The sequence below is a fragment of the Vulpes vulpes genome, chromosome 12, assembly GCF_048418805.1.
Source record: "Vulpes vulpes isolate BD-2025 chromosome 12, VulVul3, whole genome shotgun sequence".
NCBI lineage: Eukaryota > Metazoa > Chordata > Mammalia > Carnivora > Canidae > Vulpes > Vulpes vulpes.
The window spans coordinates 141,207,708-141,222,552 of record NC_132791.1 but is presented as its reverse complement, the minus strand read 5'-3'; the positions used below and the strand labels follow the sequence as shown (position 1 = coordinate 141,222,552).

Below are 14,845 nucleotides of genomic sequence, written 5' to 3'. Positions count from 1 at the left end.
AAATATATTTTTTTTCATTTGACAAGTATTTAATTGAGCATTTGGTTAAATTGTAATAAAATCACCTTCCTACTGATCAAAATGGTCAGATAAAGATGCTTCAGGTTTTCAACCAATAAGAACACTAATCCTGCCCTTAAAATGGATTCCTTCCTTTGCCTCTGGAGCTCACGGTTCAGTGGGGTTCTTTCTGAGGCCATCAGAACAGCATCATGGGGGTGCCTCAGTGAAAGTGCCAACTTCTCAAGTCCTCAGGCCTGGACGCCAGGACTGTGACATTAAAATTTGAGGCCCCCTGCTTTAAGGCAGATGGGCCAGCTTGTGAGAGAGCATGATAGCTTCTGGAATGAGGAGCAAGGAAGAGTGGCATGTGTGAGCCATCTGGGAGGCAGGCTCAACAGAAAGAGGCCCAGAGGGATGATGCCGTGACAGTGGAGCCACAGTGGAAGTAAGCGTGGCCAGGGAGGAGGGGCGATACACTTCTGTGCGTGGAGAGGGCGAATGCTAATTCAGTGTTAGACATCTCAGAAGCCAGATGCTTAAGAAAGGTACATAAATAACACTCAGTAGAAAAAGCTGAGCTCAAGATACAAATTCAGGAGTTCTCAGCACAGTTTAAACCCCAGAGTGGAGGATTCGGGGATTTTACTACATGAGAACACTGGGAGAACCAGCATCCGAGGGCCAGGCAAAGCGAGACTGAGCTGCTTAGGAGACCACACGGCCAGAGAAGTAGAGGGAAAAAAAAACAGGAGAACGTATCTGAAAGCCAAGAGAAGAGAATACTCCCAGAAGAGGAAAGTGGCTCACAGGAGAGCAAATAAAGTTCGTTCTAAAACATTACAGTTTTTGAAGAATAAAGTCACTGATGTCCTCTGTGGGCATGCCCAATTGAGAGTTGAAACAAGGTGGTCTTGGTTGCTGATGGCTTGAATTTCTCAGTTCTGTTTCGAGATCTGAATGTGCCCTGGGGACCCATCAGCCTGTGGGTTCCTTAATACAGTTCCTTAATTGTCCTTTCCACAATGGAAAAGGATTCTGGCGATCACAACATCCTGAAGCAATTTTGTTAGTATTTGCCTTAAGACGTTAATAAATTCTATATTCTGTTAAAGTTAGGTACTTGTTTCACTATATATTTCAGAGTAGAGACCATCTGTCATTGTACAAGCACCCAGCACAAAGCCCCACTCAATAAATAATTGAATGAATGAATGAAAGAGCTACTGCCTGAGGACAATGGAAAATAGAAGATAAAACTATAAAGTAGGCTGCTTCAAGTCATCTGGCACTTCCAAAAAAATTTTTTTCCCACAAAAACGGCAAGACCAAGACTAGAGAGGATGAATGCAAACCACACAAAGACGAAACCATTCTAAACTGGCTGCTTTGAAATCTGTAATGTCCCCATGCTCTCACAGACTCCTCTCCAGGTTCTGAGAGAATTTGAAGATGAGAGGGCCATACTCTTGGTGACATCTGAGGCACTGTAAATAACAGATGAAACCAGGGATGAGGCGGGAAAATGTCATTTTTTTAAAAAAGAAGAAAGGGTATCTGTAAGCCTCATAGCAATGCTGGCTGATGTTCAAAAGTATTTATCTTTTAGATGATATGTTCCCACTTCAGAAGAGAAAGTTCACAAACAATAACTGACACTGGGCTCATCCTTTATTCTGTCTGATGTTCAACTTTTATTGATCACAAAGTGTCAGATCCAGAAGCACATCCACCTGGCAGTTTGTAGTTCATTGCCCACAATTTCTTTTGACAGGGTCAGGAGACTAGTAGATCACAGATCACAGAAATAAAGCAGATGGTGGAACACCCAGATCCAACAACTCGCTGCATCACTGGACATACTCGAGGAAAAGATGGAGAAGTGGGATTGAGCAATAGTGTGAGTGCCGAGGAGCAGAGCATGAGGAAGCTTCCGATGAACGCATGCGTGTCACCCCAAAGGGAAGGTCTGGATGCCACAGAGCTTTGTCCTGCCGAGTATCTACCAACGATGCAGGTGGTGATGCTGTGAGTATGGAACTGTTAGAAGCCGGTGAGCACACTACTGGAAGCATGGCACGCCAGGGTGTGACCACAGCCCCATGACCCTCTAGTTAGGCAGCCTATGCTGCTTACCAGACCTCTGGGTTTCCTCATCGGCACAGTGGAGACAATGACACTAGGTAGCGCGTAGGGTCGTTGTGAGGACATAAGGAGTTTACACGTGCTTACAAGTGCCTAGAGTTCTCTCTCCCCCTCCGCATATATAACTGTATAGCTGCCTGCTACCATTATAATTGTTAATCGGTTTTACATGGTGGATTGATCCATTTGCAAATGAATGCTGAATGACTGTACTGACATCCAGAAAGACTGTGCTGGGGTGGAAAAAGTAACTGAACAGCATAGGCACAGCCTACCTTGGCCTGTATTTAGGAGTTATTAACTACAAAGGCACACCAAGGGAGAGGTCTGGGTCAAGAGCAGCAGATCAAAAGAGACCTTGCTATGTATACTGGTTTTATGTACACTGTAACCTAACTATATTAGTTGCCAAAAACCCTCCTACAAACTTAAGACTCCCTTGATAGTGATGCATTTGGGATAGATCATACCATGCTACTAACAACTTACTGAGAGGCTGAGCTAAATAAAGTGGTTTTCTGTGGAGAGCATTCGAGATAATAGGGATGCTCAGAACCAGCATGTGATGAACAGCAGATGAAATGGGATGTTTCCAGAAATAAGACTTGAAGGACATAACTTGTCTTCAAATGGCAGAGGAGAGGTCACGTAGAGATGGCCCAAAGGGACAAAACTAAGAGCAGTGGGTAAAAAAAAAAAAAAACTGCATAAGAGCTGATCCAGCCCCACGGAAGGAAAGTTTCCTAGGCCCCACGCTTGTTCAGAGAGAATGGGCAGCTTCAGAAAGCAGTAGTTCTTGCTCTCTAGCAGGCAATCTTCACGCACTGGCAGACATCTGGGAAGAAACTTTAAGATCAAATGTGGTTGGACAGATGCCTATAAGGGCCTGCAGACTCAAGGATCGCATGAGAGGCAACACCGGAGAGATCATTATTAATGCAGGTTTTATTTGGGGATTCATGAAAGAAATCCCACTTACCCATATCAGAGTCACCTCCACCAGAGGAGTTCAACTTACGAAAAATCTCCTGCTTCTTTGATTTAACCATGGGTGACGTGTTTTCAAGCTTGGTGAAGAATGAAGGCAAGTAGCTTATACTCCCCGGCGAGCGGGAATCATTCCTGTGGGGACACAGTTGTGTCTATTATTAGGTCTGTTTTTGTCATGTGCCTCAAACCCTGGGGACTTCCAAAGACTATCTGGGAAAGCTACCACTTCCCCATCTCATGTTTGTGGTCACAACCTACATCATATGACAAGACACAGACAAATACATGAGCACTGTCATAAAATTAGGACTAAAATGGTGATAATCTAGGACAGAGATTCTTAACAAAGACCAAATAAGCAGCAAATGGGTGTTCACAGGTAAACTTAGAGAAACAGCTCACCATGATGCCATCTACTTAACAGCACAGACTCTGGTATACTTATGGCTGCCACATAAACCATGAACTATTCTAGCAGAACTACTTTGAAGTGCGATAAATTATAACTAATAGCATTACTTACCTATAAAACAGCAAGAGCTCATACCTAAGCAACAAACCTTGTGGACTTCAACAGAAGAGCTACAATGCAGAAATAAAACTGACTCTGCTAGAATCATTTCAAGCCTCCCACCAAATGAGCAGAGTTTCATATAAAAGATTTCCGAATTCATTTGCAACTTCCTATATACTAACACATTTTAAACAGGTTTCCTTTAACAGCTCAAGACCACCAGTGGTCTAGCCAGAGCTGGAGATGATACAGCAAAGAATATAAGGAAGGCTGTTGATAGCTTCATCTAGTCATGTGGATTCATTCATCATTCAAACTTAAGAATTCCTAATATATGTTGAGAGACAAATATATCACAGAAAAATGAGTCAGATGTGGCCCCTGTCCTCAAAAAACCACAAACTTAAGGGGAAACATAAATATACAATTAAATTTAACATCCTCCCCTTTCCAAAAATGATTTTCTTCATTTCATCAAAAGGTATCAATGTACACTAAGTATAAACAACTTAGAACACACTGTAGGAAATGCCCTGGCAGTGTGGAGTGAGACCTTGGTTTAAAGTTCCCTCTTTATGTGACTGTGGGCAAATCCTATATTCACCTCTTAGAGCATCAGGGGAGGGTGCTGTACACTCAGGAAACCAGACATGGGGACCGAAAGACATCTGGGGACAGCAAGCCACTTATCATGGACAGAGAAGTGTAAGGACAGAAGTGTAAGGGTGGAGTGGTGGAGTGGCAGGAACCTGCTCATGAAGGAACTCAAATGCCAACCTAATGACTTCGAGCTTGAGTCCATCAGTTTCAGACAAACCACTCTAGTGGAAGTGGACCATGGAAGGACCAAATCAAAGGTGACTAATCCAGATGGGAAAAGAAAATCTAATAATTCATAGGGGTTGGGTTAGGGTTAGAAATAGGTAAGAAAAAATACATGGAGCAGTTCAGCAAAGGTGCTTCCATGTACATACCACAAAGCTTATTAGTACATGACAAGCACTCAAACAGTGGAACGGGTGACCCCTGGACAAAAAACGTTTTTTAAAAAAAACATCTAGAAATGCTTTAAGAATAATGAACGATATTTTCTATGACCTATTTAAGTATCACTTTTTCATAAAATCCCCTAGCCTTAGATCACTAGGAAAACAGAGACTTCAGGATCCTTCAAGACACCTATCTTGACATACAACCAGGAAGGAGAAGTGCATGCATGCATGCGCAGGAGCCGCCAGCCAGGAAGCACACCAGGCTCCTCACCTCTGTTCTGCAGGCTCTGCTCCTCTCTGAGACAGTAGCAGCATGCTGTCCTGTTTCTCATGCACAACTGGAACCTGGGGCGGGGAGATGGGCTCGTAGGACTCAGAAGGGACATGACTCCTCTCCGGGGATTTTCCAGGCCTAATATTATAACATATAAAGTATTAGATTATGCTCCGGGGCCCACCTACAAATTAGCTGAAACAGAAACTGATTCTCTTATTCATTCAGGAGAAGGAATAAAAGTTGCTGATTTACATCAGAAGAAAAGCTGCCTCAGGTTTTCACTATATACCTGGTTACCAAAGTCTGCTGCCACCACTTTATCCATCCACACATGCTAAGCACCCCTGGACAGACAGTAGCCAATGCTCGGCTGAGACACTGAGGTCACTGTGTGCTTCAGTGCCATACTCCACCATCCCACCTTTGGCCGGCTACTCCCGTGAGCCCTCTACAGGCTTTTGCTGCTCACCAGGCCTTTCCCCATTAAGTTAAGATTGCAAAGACTAGAGAACCTAACTGAACCCTGAGCACTTGTCAGCGAATTATTCAGACAGGCCTGAGCCTGTCTTTGTAGGGCTGAGCAGTTCTCTGCAACTTAATGGTCTCTTCCTCTGGATACCATGTTGGTAAGAACAACATGAGGGAAACCCTATTTAGACCAAACAGAGTTTCTGCGTTAGTGATCATACATTTAAGAGCCACCCCACCTGTGACCTTTAAGTATAATTATAAATGGGTATATGCCCTGTCACCTCCTTTCCCAATCAGCCCCATCCAATTTTAATAGGTGGCCATTTTTAACCATCTTTCTTTGAGTTCTGTGGTGCTTACTTCTAAAACTCTAAAATCTTATATTTTTCTTGATTTACCAAAGCTGAAACAGTAACTATCACCTCTCTTCCGTAAAAGATGAAGAACTTGACTTCTGAATACACATTAACATACCAACTGCCCAGTGAATATTCCAAGGATTTACAAAGGGAAGACCCTCATTTATACTCCCCAAGCAATAAGGTAAATAAGTTTTAGGTGTAAGTAAGGAATCCCTTATTTTAGGGGATTTGTAGAGAATAACAGTAAAACAATATATTCAAGCTGTTTTACTGTTGGGAGAGGTACACAAAGTTTAAAGTAAAAACCATACCTTCCCCTAGATTTGTCCACAAGATTCTCTGGAGAGACCCTTGACCCTGGTCTTTGATGGTGGACAGACTGAGACTGGGATTCTGGGCTGTAACGGTTGGATGTTTTAGTCCTCACAGGTGTGGACACCAAAGCAGATGGTGAATTTTGGAATGTAGAAGTGGGAGGCTGCTGGGGAGGCTGTGAGGAAACTTGATTTCTAGCAAAATCTTGGGTGATAATTTGCTGTGAATGAGAAAAGAAGGAATTAGTTGAACCATTGAATATTTGCCCAAAAATATAGCATAAAATACCTGGACATCTTTTTTTTTGTGATTCACCCCCTGTGAAATGTGCCTAATGCATGGTCAGAAAGAAAAATGAGGGACACCTGGGTGGCTCAGTGGTTGAGCATCTGCCTTTGGCTCAGGGTGTGATCCCAGAGTCCCGGGATCGAGTTCTGCAACGGGCACCTTGCATAGAGCCTGCTTTTCCTGTCTCTGCCTCTCTCTGTGTCTCTCATGAATAAATAAATAAATAAATAAATCTTAAAAAAAAAAAGAAAAAAAGAAAAATGAATGGAAGGGCTTACACAGATGTGATCAGCAAGCGTGATCAGCCGGTGGGTCCTGGGCACCTGTGCCACCCCGTCGGCCTGTGAAGATGCAGGCAGCTGCTGCTGCGGAGACAGTGGTTCCTGCTGCGGTCGATAGTGATGCAATGGTCCTTCGTACTGTCTGCTGGCTTCACCTAGTGGAGGACACACAGATGTCTTACCAGGGATGCCCCTGCCTTTCACTCATCATCAAAGATCAAACATAACTTGGAGAAGCACATGTGAGGGGTATGGTGCCTATCTCTGAGCAGAATTCAGTATCTTAGTTTTGAAGGGAAAACACTTCCTAACAGAGATGAGGACTAGAAGAGAGTGAACTGCGAAAGCTTAAGGGGCAAACACAAATACCAACTATTTCCTGTATCATTACATATAAATAAAAGAGTGATCAATAAAGCTTAGAAAAAACTTTGCCCTAGCACAATTTTAAATGTCTCTACATCAGACTCCTATAAAGGTCACTCTAGGACAAAACAAACCAAACAGTTACTTTTTAGAACATGGTCTGGACAGCTAACCAGAAGCAAAAGACAAATGCAGGTATGAACACGTCAGCTGGTGGCTAAAGAATACACACTTTCTGCTTGGTTGGCCTTCACCACCTCGGGAGGATAGGCCTGCAGTTTCTCCGGGGGTGGCACAGGTGAACTGGCAGGGCTGATCACCTCAATAGCATCGCCGGGTGCTTCATACCGGTGAGAAGATACTTTAAGAAAAGTAAAGAACCTTATTTTAAAACTCATCCTGTGAAAAGCTGCAAAAGTTTGCATTTTTCAGACCTATTCACATATTTTTTTTTTTTATTCTCAGAAGTGTTTGATGATAAAAACCAACCAACTTGATGCCCTGGCATCAACGGTCCGCAAGTGCTTCCTCAGGCCTCCTTGTGTCTGTAGGGAAAAGGGTTTCCTAAAATTGTGTGGCCTCTGGGACCTTTAGGTGAGGCAGGCTAGGGGACAGATTTGTTATATGCTCCTGGCAGCTAGAGAATGCCTCCCCCAAGGAAGGACACTCCTCAGAGGAGGCGGAACAGACGGGAGAGTAGATCTCAACAGTAAATCTCACCATCCCTGATAAATTAAAATTCTGTGGGACAGTCGGCTCTTAGAAAAACTTTCAGGCTACAGAGTTGCTTCATTACCATGATGATTTTAAAGCTACAGGTTAAGTAACAGTAGTATTACTCCGAATGATTTCTTAGCACCATGACACTGTGAAAATACAGAGAAATGGTAGGGAATGTCTGGAAAAAAAAAAAAAAAGCAAATTCACTCCCCTGGCAGAAAGGATGCCCATATCAGAGAAGGCCCCTTGAAGTTCCCAGGAAAACTGACCAAGGGTCCAGGCAGCTGTTTGCAGTCGTGCTGTGGCCTCAGAACAAGGGGATAGGCACATAACCTCATGCTCTGGAACCTTCTGACTGAACAGGGCACTTTGCATCTACAGGCTGCAGAATCTGAGAAAACTGTCAGAGGCCCAAAGGGTCTATGTATGACTGGCTGGATCAGCAAGTGTGATCAGTCAGTGGGTCCTGGACACAGGTACAAGATCCTGCAGAACTCAACCAAACAGCCTTTTCTTCCTACGCCTTCACCAGGCCATGCAAGGTGCAATTAGCTGGGTTCCAGTATGCTCAGGAGAGTGGAAACCTGACAAGTGGCGATGGAAATGATTTTTCGGGAACTAAAATAAATCACCACATTCAAAGTGATTCAGGCTACTTGGCGACTTTGGTCCTGCTGGCAGTCACCACTGGCGATTGTACCCAGCACCTTAGAGCTGCCCACCACATCCAGTATACAGTAAATAAAAGTCTGCTGCTGAACTGTGTCCACACTGCTCTTGACACCTTAAGGCAAAGGTGCTGTGCTTCACCTTCAGGGGGAGGGAGGCTCTGAAGGGAAAAACTGAAAACCACACAGAATAACAGTAAACAGCCTGTGGGCTTCACACAAGTCATTTACCTAGTGATAAAAAAGAAAATCCCACTCAGAGAAGACAACAAACCTTCCATTTTCAGACCTTCTGAAGGTCAGAATCCTAGAGCAGGGTGCGGTTTGTGATGCCAACTGCAAAGGACTAGAGAACCGTGCGCCCTGGCACAGAAAGCCACGAGCTGGCTGGACCACCAGGCACGCTGGTGACCATCCTCCAGGCAGGGTCCTGCACCTGCAGATCCTCCTCAGCTAGTGAGTTTGCACGTGTAGCATCTACTCTGTAGCTGTTCGTACTCCTGGGCAAACTTCAATTTTCTGTCTACACAATAGACTACCAAACTGCCCGCTTCTTTCCAAAAAGCTCAGCCAGGGAGTAGATGTTTACCCAAACAAATTATAATTAGGCATAGGGGTATAAAGGATTACATGTCACATACTGATGCATAAGAAATCTCCAACTTTCCTCAATTTCTTAACAAAAACAACAGAGAGATGACCACATCTGGTTAAATTACTTCAAGTATTAGTAGATACTTGCTCAAATACCTGATTCTTCCTTCAGGAATTCCATACAGAATTTAGGCAGTCGTTAAATAAATTTGATGAACTCTTCCAGCATTTTACTATAAATCTGTGAACTCTTATGGACTCACAGGGTAGATGTCAAAATGACTAACCAGACTTGATAAAATCCAACTTGCAATGACAGCAAACTGGTGGTCACCAGAGGGGCACTGGGGGAGAGGAGTGACGGGAATGAAGGATACGCTTATCATGATGAGCACCGAGTCATGGACGGAAGTGCTGAATCACTATGTGCTACACCTGAAGCTAATACCACACTCTATGTTAACTATACTGGAATTAAAATTTAAAACCAGTTTAAAAAAAAAAAGATGTGTGAAACAATTTTAAGACAATGAGCACAGAATAGGAAGATATGCATAAAGAAGGAATAAAAATGACCAATAAATATATGAAAAAAAATTTTTTTAAGATCCAGCTTGCAAAAATGGTGTAATGTGAATACCAATGACCAGTAATATGGTGGTCTCACTTTTTAAAAATTTGTGTCTTAGAAAAAGGATATAAGAGGCTTTGGGGTATCAACTTAAATACTGAACCTCATCCCAGAAAAACGCTTCTCAGAGGCCTTGGTAACCTCTTTGACGTTTCAGACGCCTGAAGATGTTAATGAACTCTGCCCTGCTTTCCCACTTGACCTCTATAAAGGACATGGTGTTTTCATGGAAAATACTTTGGCAGGCATACTTAAGAAACTCTGAAGTTTAAATAATCATGAGAAATAGAAGAGACACATTTGCACTACTAACCCACAAAACCTTTCCATTACATTTACTCTGCAATCAGGATTTTCTTTAGATCATATTCTGCTTTACCTAAAGAATAAAGTAATTCTTTACTCAGACATCACATTGCAAAACTCAGATTGAGATACATACAGCTACTAGAAGAGTCTGAACTTTGAGAGCCACGTTCCCTTGCATCCTTGTCCGAGGCAATTTGCCGGGTGATGATCACGTCTATGAAGTTAGCTGCAGTAATGGTAGTCTTCCCTCGGGTCCTTAGCTCTTCCTCATATCTGGATTTTGGAGGAGGCCCTTTATCTTTCCCAGCCTCAGAATAAACTACTGAAGAATGAGGCTGGGGCTTGCCACTTGGAAAGGCTGCAGAAGTGTACAGACACTGAACAGATCTCTTCTCCACCTCCAGGGTTTTCTGCTCTAGCTGCTGCTGTTCACTAACTGCTGCTGACCTGCTTCTCAAATTTTCTTCTAACCTGGCAGCTTCATGCTTACTCTCTTTCGTTTTGGAAACCTCCATCTGGGGGGCAGAGGCTGCGGCGTCCACAAGGGCAGCCAGGGCGTCCGCAGCGGTGCTGTAGCGGGAGGCCGGCAGGCCTTGGCTTATTGATGGGCCCCCAGCGGGCAGCGGCCTGCAAATAAAAGCAAACCACACAACTCCGTGAAGGGCAGGTTCTACTGGGGGGTGTGCTAGGGAGGCAGAAGTACAGGCTGCAACAACAAAACGTGTTGAGCGGGCAGTCAACTGCCAAACCATCACAGTCACAAACTTACAAGTGTGCAGTATGCAACAGGCTGCTAATTTTGGTCAAGATGTCTATGAGGGACTTACATGATTCGTAGCTGAGCACTTGGATCCAAAGGTGTGATCACACTGGTTCCATTGGTTCCCTGGAAAACGCTGGGTCTTTGCTGCAACATGGTCTCCTGAGCTCTGACTGAGGGGGACGGCGAGCGGACATAGCCATGACTGCCAGGTCGGCCAGGCTGTTCTGAGCCTGTGAAAGTCCCCAACCCCCAAAAAAGGAGAAGAAAAAAAGAAAGACAGGCCATAAGGAAGAAGCTAGAGACAGTGACTTTTAGGGACTCTTCATTTCCTAATATCCCTAAACAGAAAAAAGGAGGTAAGAAATTTGATATCCTGCTTTTTGCCTTTCTAGAAATATGTTCTATTAAGAGTTTCTTAGTAAAAATGTAGTAAAACCACACTAGTAACTTGAAACAAAAACGTCAACTATCATTTGCTGTAATTCCATTTTTGTGACAAGTTCCTACCTTAATTCCTGAAAGAAACAAAAGTAAAACCAACAATCAAGTACAGTTGATCCTTCAATAACAGGGGTTTGAAGTACAAGGCTCCACCTACATGCATGTGAACTTTTGAAAACACAGCACAGTACAGTGGATGTATTTTCTCTTCCTTACAATTTTTTTTCTTCCTTACAATTTTCTCATGTTCTTTTTCTCTTACTTTACTGTAAGAATACAGTCTATGTACATAGAACATACAAAATATGTGTTGATCCACAGTTTAGATAATCGGTAAGGCTTCTGGTCAATAGCAGGCTGTCAGCAGTTAAGTTCTGGGGGGCCAAAGTTCTGGTTGGTTTTTCTGGGAGGGGGGGGTCAGCGCCCCTAACCCCTGAGCTGTGCAAGGGTCAGCTGCACTCACACAAATCAGATAAGTTCATCTCTCATATTTTCCCTCAGACTCTGGCGTGTTGATCATTTCCAGAATCACACTCAGTACAGCCACCTACGTATGACGGAAACAGCACACTGCCACCCCGCTCCCCACCGGGGTCTGAGCAGCTTCAACACACTGCAGCTCATGCTGCTCCACTCTCTCTGCCTTCCCCAGAAGACTCGCTCTTGGCAAGCTCTCTGGACACATCGTCATTCACACTGCCCTCCCCAAAGGCTCAGCTCCACTAACTACACTTCTTCTCCCCAAGCGCTGAGACGGTTTCGTTCACTGACCTCAGCAACCCTAACGAAGCTGCAGTGTGGGCTTGGTCAGCACTCCTCACTGAGAAGACCTCAAACTCTCTTTCATCACTTTCTTCTCCGCCTCAAGGCTCATTGTCCTCAGGAGGGCTGGCAGTGTCGGCCTGTGCCCAGCCCCCACTGCCACAGCACAGATCACCTCGTTCAAGCTTTGCAGCCATGTTCTCCCTTTTGACCACATGACAGCTTATATAAGCATTCTATCTTCCTAGATGAGGAATTGCTATTTACACTTTTTTGTACCTCCGAAAAGACTATCCCTATTTACACTGCCCCTGACGATGTGTGAGTCCGTGTTGCTTTAGGCACATCAACACAGAATATTTATCACCTTTCTAAATGTCTGATGGAGAAAGATGGTATTATATATCTGTACTAGGGTACTACCTCACAATTCACTAACGCATTTCCCGTGCTCACTTAATGATTTTTTTACTATACACATACAGTAGGTTACAGCTAAATGTCTTCAGGCTTTGCCAACCACTGAGGTACTCAAGATAAGTCCTCAGGAAGATATTACTAGGTGCAATATGAAGACCAGCTCTGGGCCCCTGCTCTACACTGCCACCACTTTGGAGAGTTGTCCCCATGACCATGAGTGTGACAGCCTCCCCATGCTGTGTCCTTCTGTTCCACATCCACCTCCCTGACCATGTCTCAGGGTCCCTCTGCCTGCCCCTGTGACATCCTCACCAGTAGCGCCTAAGGACTGATCCTCTCCTCTCCCCCACACTCCCGCTGCTTGGAAACCTCATCTAGGCCAGAGTCGCAACCCTTGCAGGTGACTCCCAGGTCACCACGTCCAGCCTGTCTTTTCTCCTAAGCCAGATCTGCCCATGTGGCAATACAGATATGGAAGTGGTTTCCTTTCACCGATGGAACGGAATGCAAAAAGACAAATCTACACGGATCAGAATGGATGTTACAGAGACTCATCAAAGTACATCCCTTGGAGAAACTCTTTCCCTCTTTTCCTTCCCTAATCCTGCTCTATCTGCTGCTCTTTCGTGCAGACCATCCTGTGTTTCATGCCCTGCCCTGCACCCCCAAATGGAGTCACTGCCCGGTCCCAAGCTGGCTGTGACAGCATTCTCCTGAGCAGTCTTCTCCCTACCTCCCACCCCAATCCCAGCCTCGCCCAGCGGCATCTCCGCCTCAGTAACATAAACCACAGACACGGCCTTGCTGTAGCCCTGGCACCTGGGTTTTAGCCCCGCTCAAGCCCCTCATCATGTCACCTGCCTCCCTGCAGAACAGCAGTGCCCGTAAGTCTCGGTGTCCCCCAACCTTCTTCCTGTCTGTCTAATCGGTCCTCACACCACAGCTCCTCAGCACAGCCTGTCATAGTGTCCGTGAGTCTCCTTGGCTGCTTTCAGCTCCAATGAGCTCTGTGCCCTGTGTGCTCAGGCCCCACTGTAGCCAGCTGCTGGGGTCAAATGAAAATGATGCCTTCCTCATGAAAACCTAATCTCCTGTTCAAAATTCACGTCTGCACCATTTCAACTCCTCCTGTACTTACCCTACTTCAGTTAAGGTGTGAATTACTTTTTCTCTCATGATTCCCATGTTTAAGATCAGCTTGGCATCCCCTTCAACAGGAAGCCAAATGCCCCATCATCTCAACATCCCAGGAAGGTCTGCAGATGGACAAAGGTGCGCTGCTCACCTGGCCGAAGGTAGAGGTCTGAGGACGCTGCCGCGGCAATCCGCTCCCGCTCCTTCTCCCGCTCCCGTTCCCGCTCCCTCTCAGCACTTGCAGCCGCTGCCAGGTGCGTCGAGTGCCCTGGAAAACACAGACATCTGCGACTTAAAGACAAAAACATCAGCCTGTCAGGGACGAACATATTTTAAATTTTTAAGTGACTGAAAATTTTTCAAAATGCTCCAAATTTGAGATGCAGACAGTTTAAGAGTCTTGGATGACACAACACAAGCTAACACAAGCTTTTGGGATATTTCTGGTGTATCTGGGCATATAAAAACTATTATTAAATATTTAGTGAAAAACAGGAGGCCAAGGGCGCCTGGGTGGCACAGTCAGTAGGGCATCCTACTCTTGATTTCAGCTCAGGTCGTGGTCTCAGGGCAGTCTCAGCCCCATGTCGGGCTCCACCCTCAGCAAAGTCTCCTAGAGTTCTCTCTCTCCTCCTCTCCCTTTACCCCTACCCCTGCTCTCTCTAAAATTAAAATAAACACATCTTTAAAAACAAACAAACAAACCAAAAAACCCCCAAAACCAGCAGACTAAAAGGGGGAAAAGTGCCCAAAATGCCTTCGAAGGCTATGTTATAAACACTTACGCACACTGGTCCTACCAGAGAGGTGCGTGACTACAGCCTCTTACCTGGAGACATAGATGCAGAGTTGTATGGCCTGGGAGGGAAAGTAATCTGTGTACCAGGAATATAAGTGATTCTGTCCATGGGAGGAGTACTGGTTCCCCCTGGGTGAGGCACTAAAATTGCTGGAGGCATATTGGTCAGGTCAATGATTCCTGCTCAAAAGACAAATATGATAAAATGATGTTAAATGTCAATTTTTCTGAAGGTACACAGCTTTTTATAATCGTTTCTCTCTATAGCCCCATGATACTTTGTATACAGTATAAATAAAAATGGTTAAGATCATCATGACTTTGTAAGACTTTCTTTAGTCTATAGAAGGCTATGAAATACTATGCCCCATACGAGTCACCTAAAAGCACGGGCAGATTGCAGAGAGACAGACAGCCAATTGAAAAAAACAATGATCTCAAATAGCCACCACAACGAATTGGTTTAGTTAATTTCAGTGCTCACCAAAACACCCAATCTTGACCTATTACTTTATCTGCCTTCAATGGCTAGAAGCTACAAAAAAGAAAGTGTAGGACTGCCTTTTCGTTCACTCAGCAAATATTCATTGCCTCTCAGTACAC

At 44.6% G+C, this 14,845-nt stretch overlaps 1 protein-coding gene across 47 annotated transcripts in view; it reads right to left on the bottom strand.

Moving 5' to 3' along the window:
- The window catches only part of NCOR1 (nuclear receptor corepressor 1), a 151,702-nt gene that overhangs the window by 6,656 nt on the left and 130,201 nt on the right, over positions 1–14,845 (bottom strand). For 18 of the 47 annotated variants that reach the window (XM_072730425.1, XM_072730437.1, XM_072730435.1 and 15 more), the window contains 9 exons: positions 14,273–14,422; positions 13,595–13,711; positions 10,751–10,916; positions 10,057–10,550; positions 7,234–7,362; positions 6,633–6,790; positions 6,063–6,286; positions 4,913–5,053; positions 3,125–3,267 (listed from right to left, as the gene is read on the bottom strand). In XM_072730425.1, coding sequence (XP_072586526.1) covers positions 3,125–3,267; positions 4,913–5,053; positions 6,063–6,286; positions 6,633–6,790; positions 7,234–7,362; positions 10,057–10,550; positions 10,751–10,916; positions 13,595–13,711; positions 14,273–14,422 — 1,722 coding nt within the window. The remainder of the gene's footprint in view (positions 1–3,124; positions 3,268–4,912; positions 5,054–6,062; positions 6,287–6,632; positions 6,791–7,233; positions 7,363–10,056; positions 10,551–10,750; positions 10,917–13,594; positions 13,712–14,272; positions 14,423–14,845) is intronic. The other 29 variants (XM_072730451.1, XM_072730461.1, XM_072730460.1 and 26 more) reach the window with 3 other exon arrangements.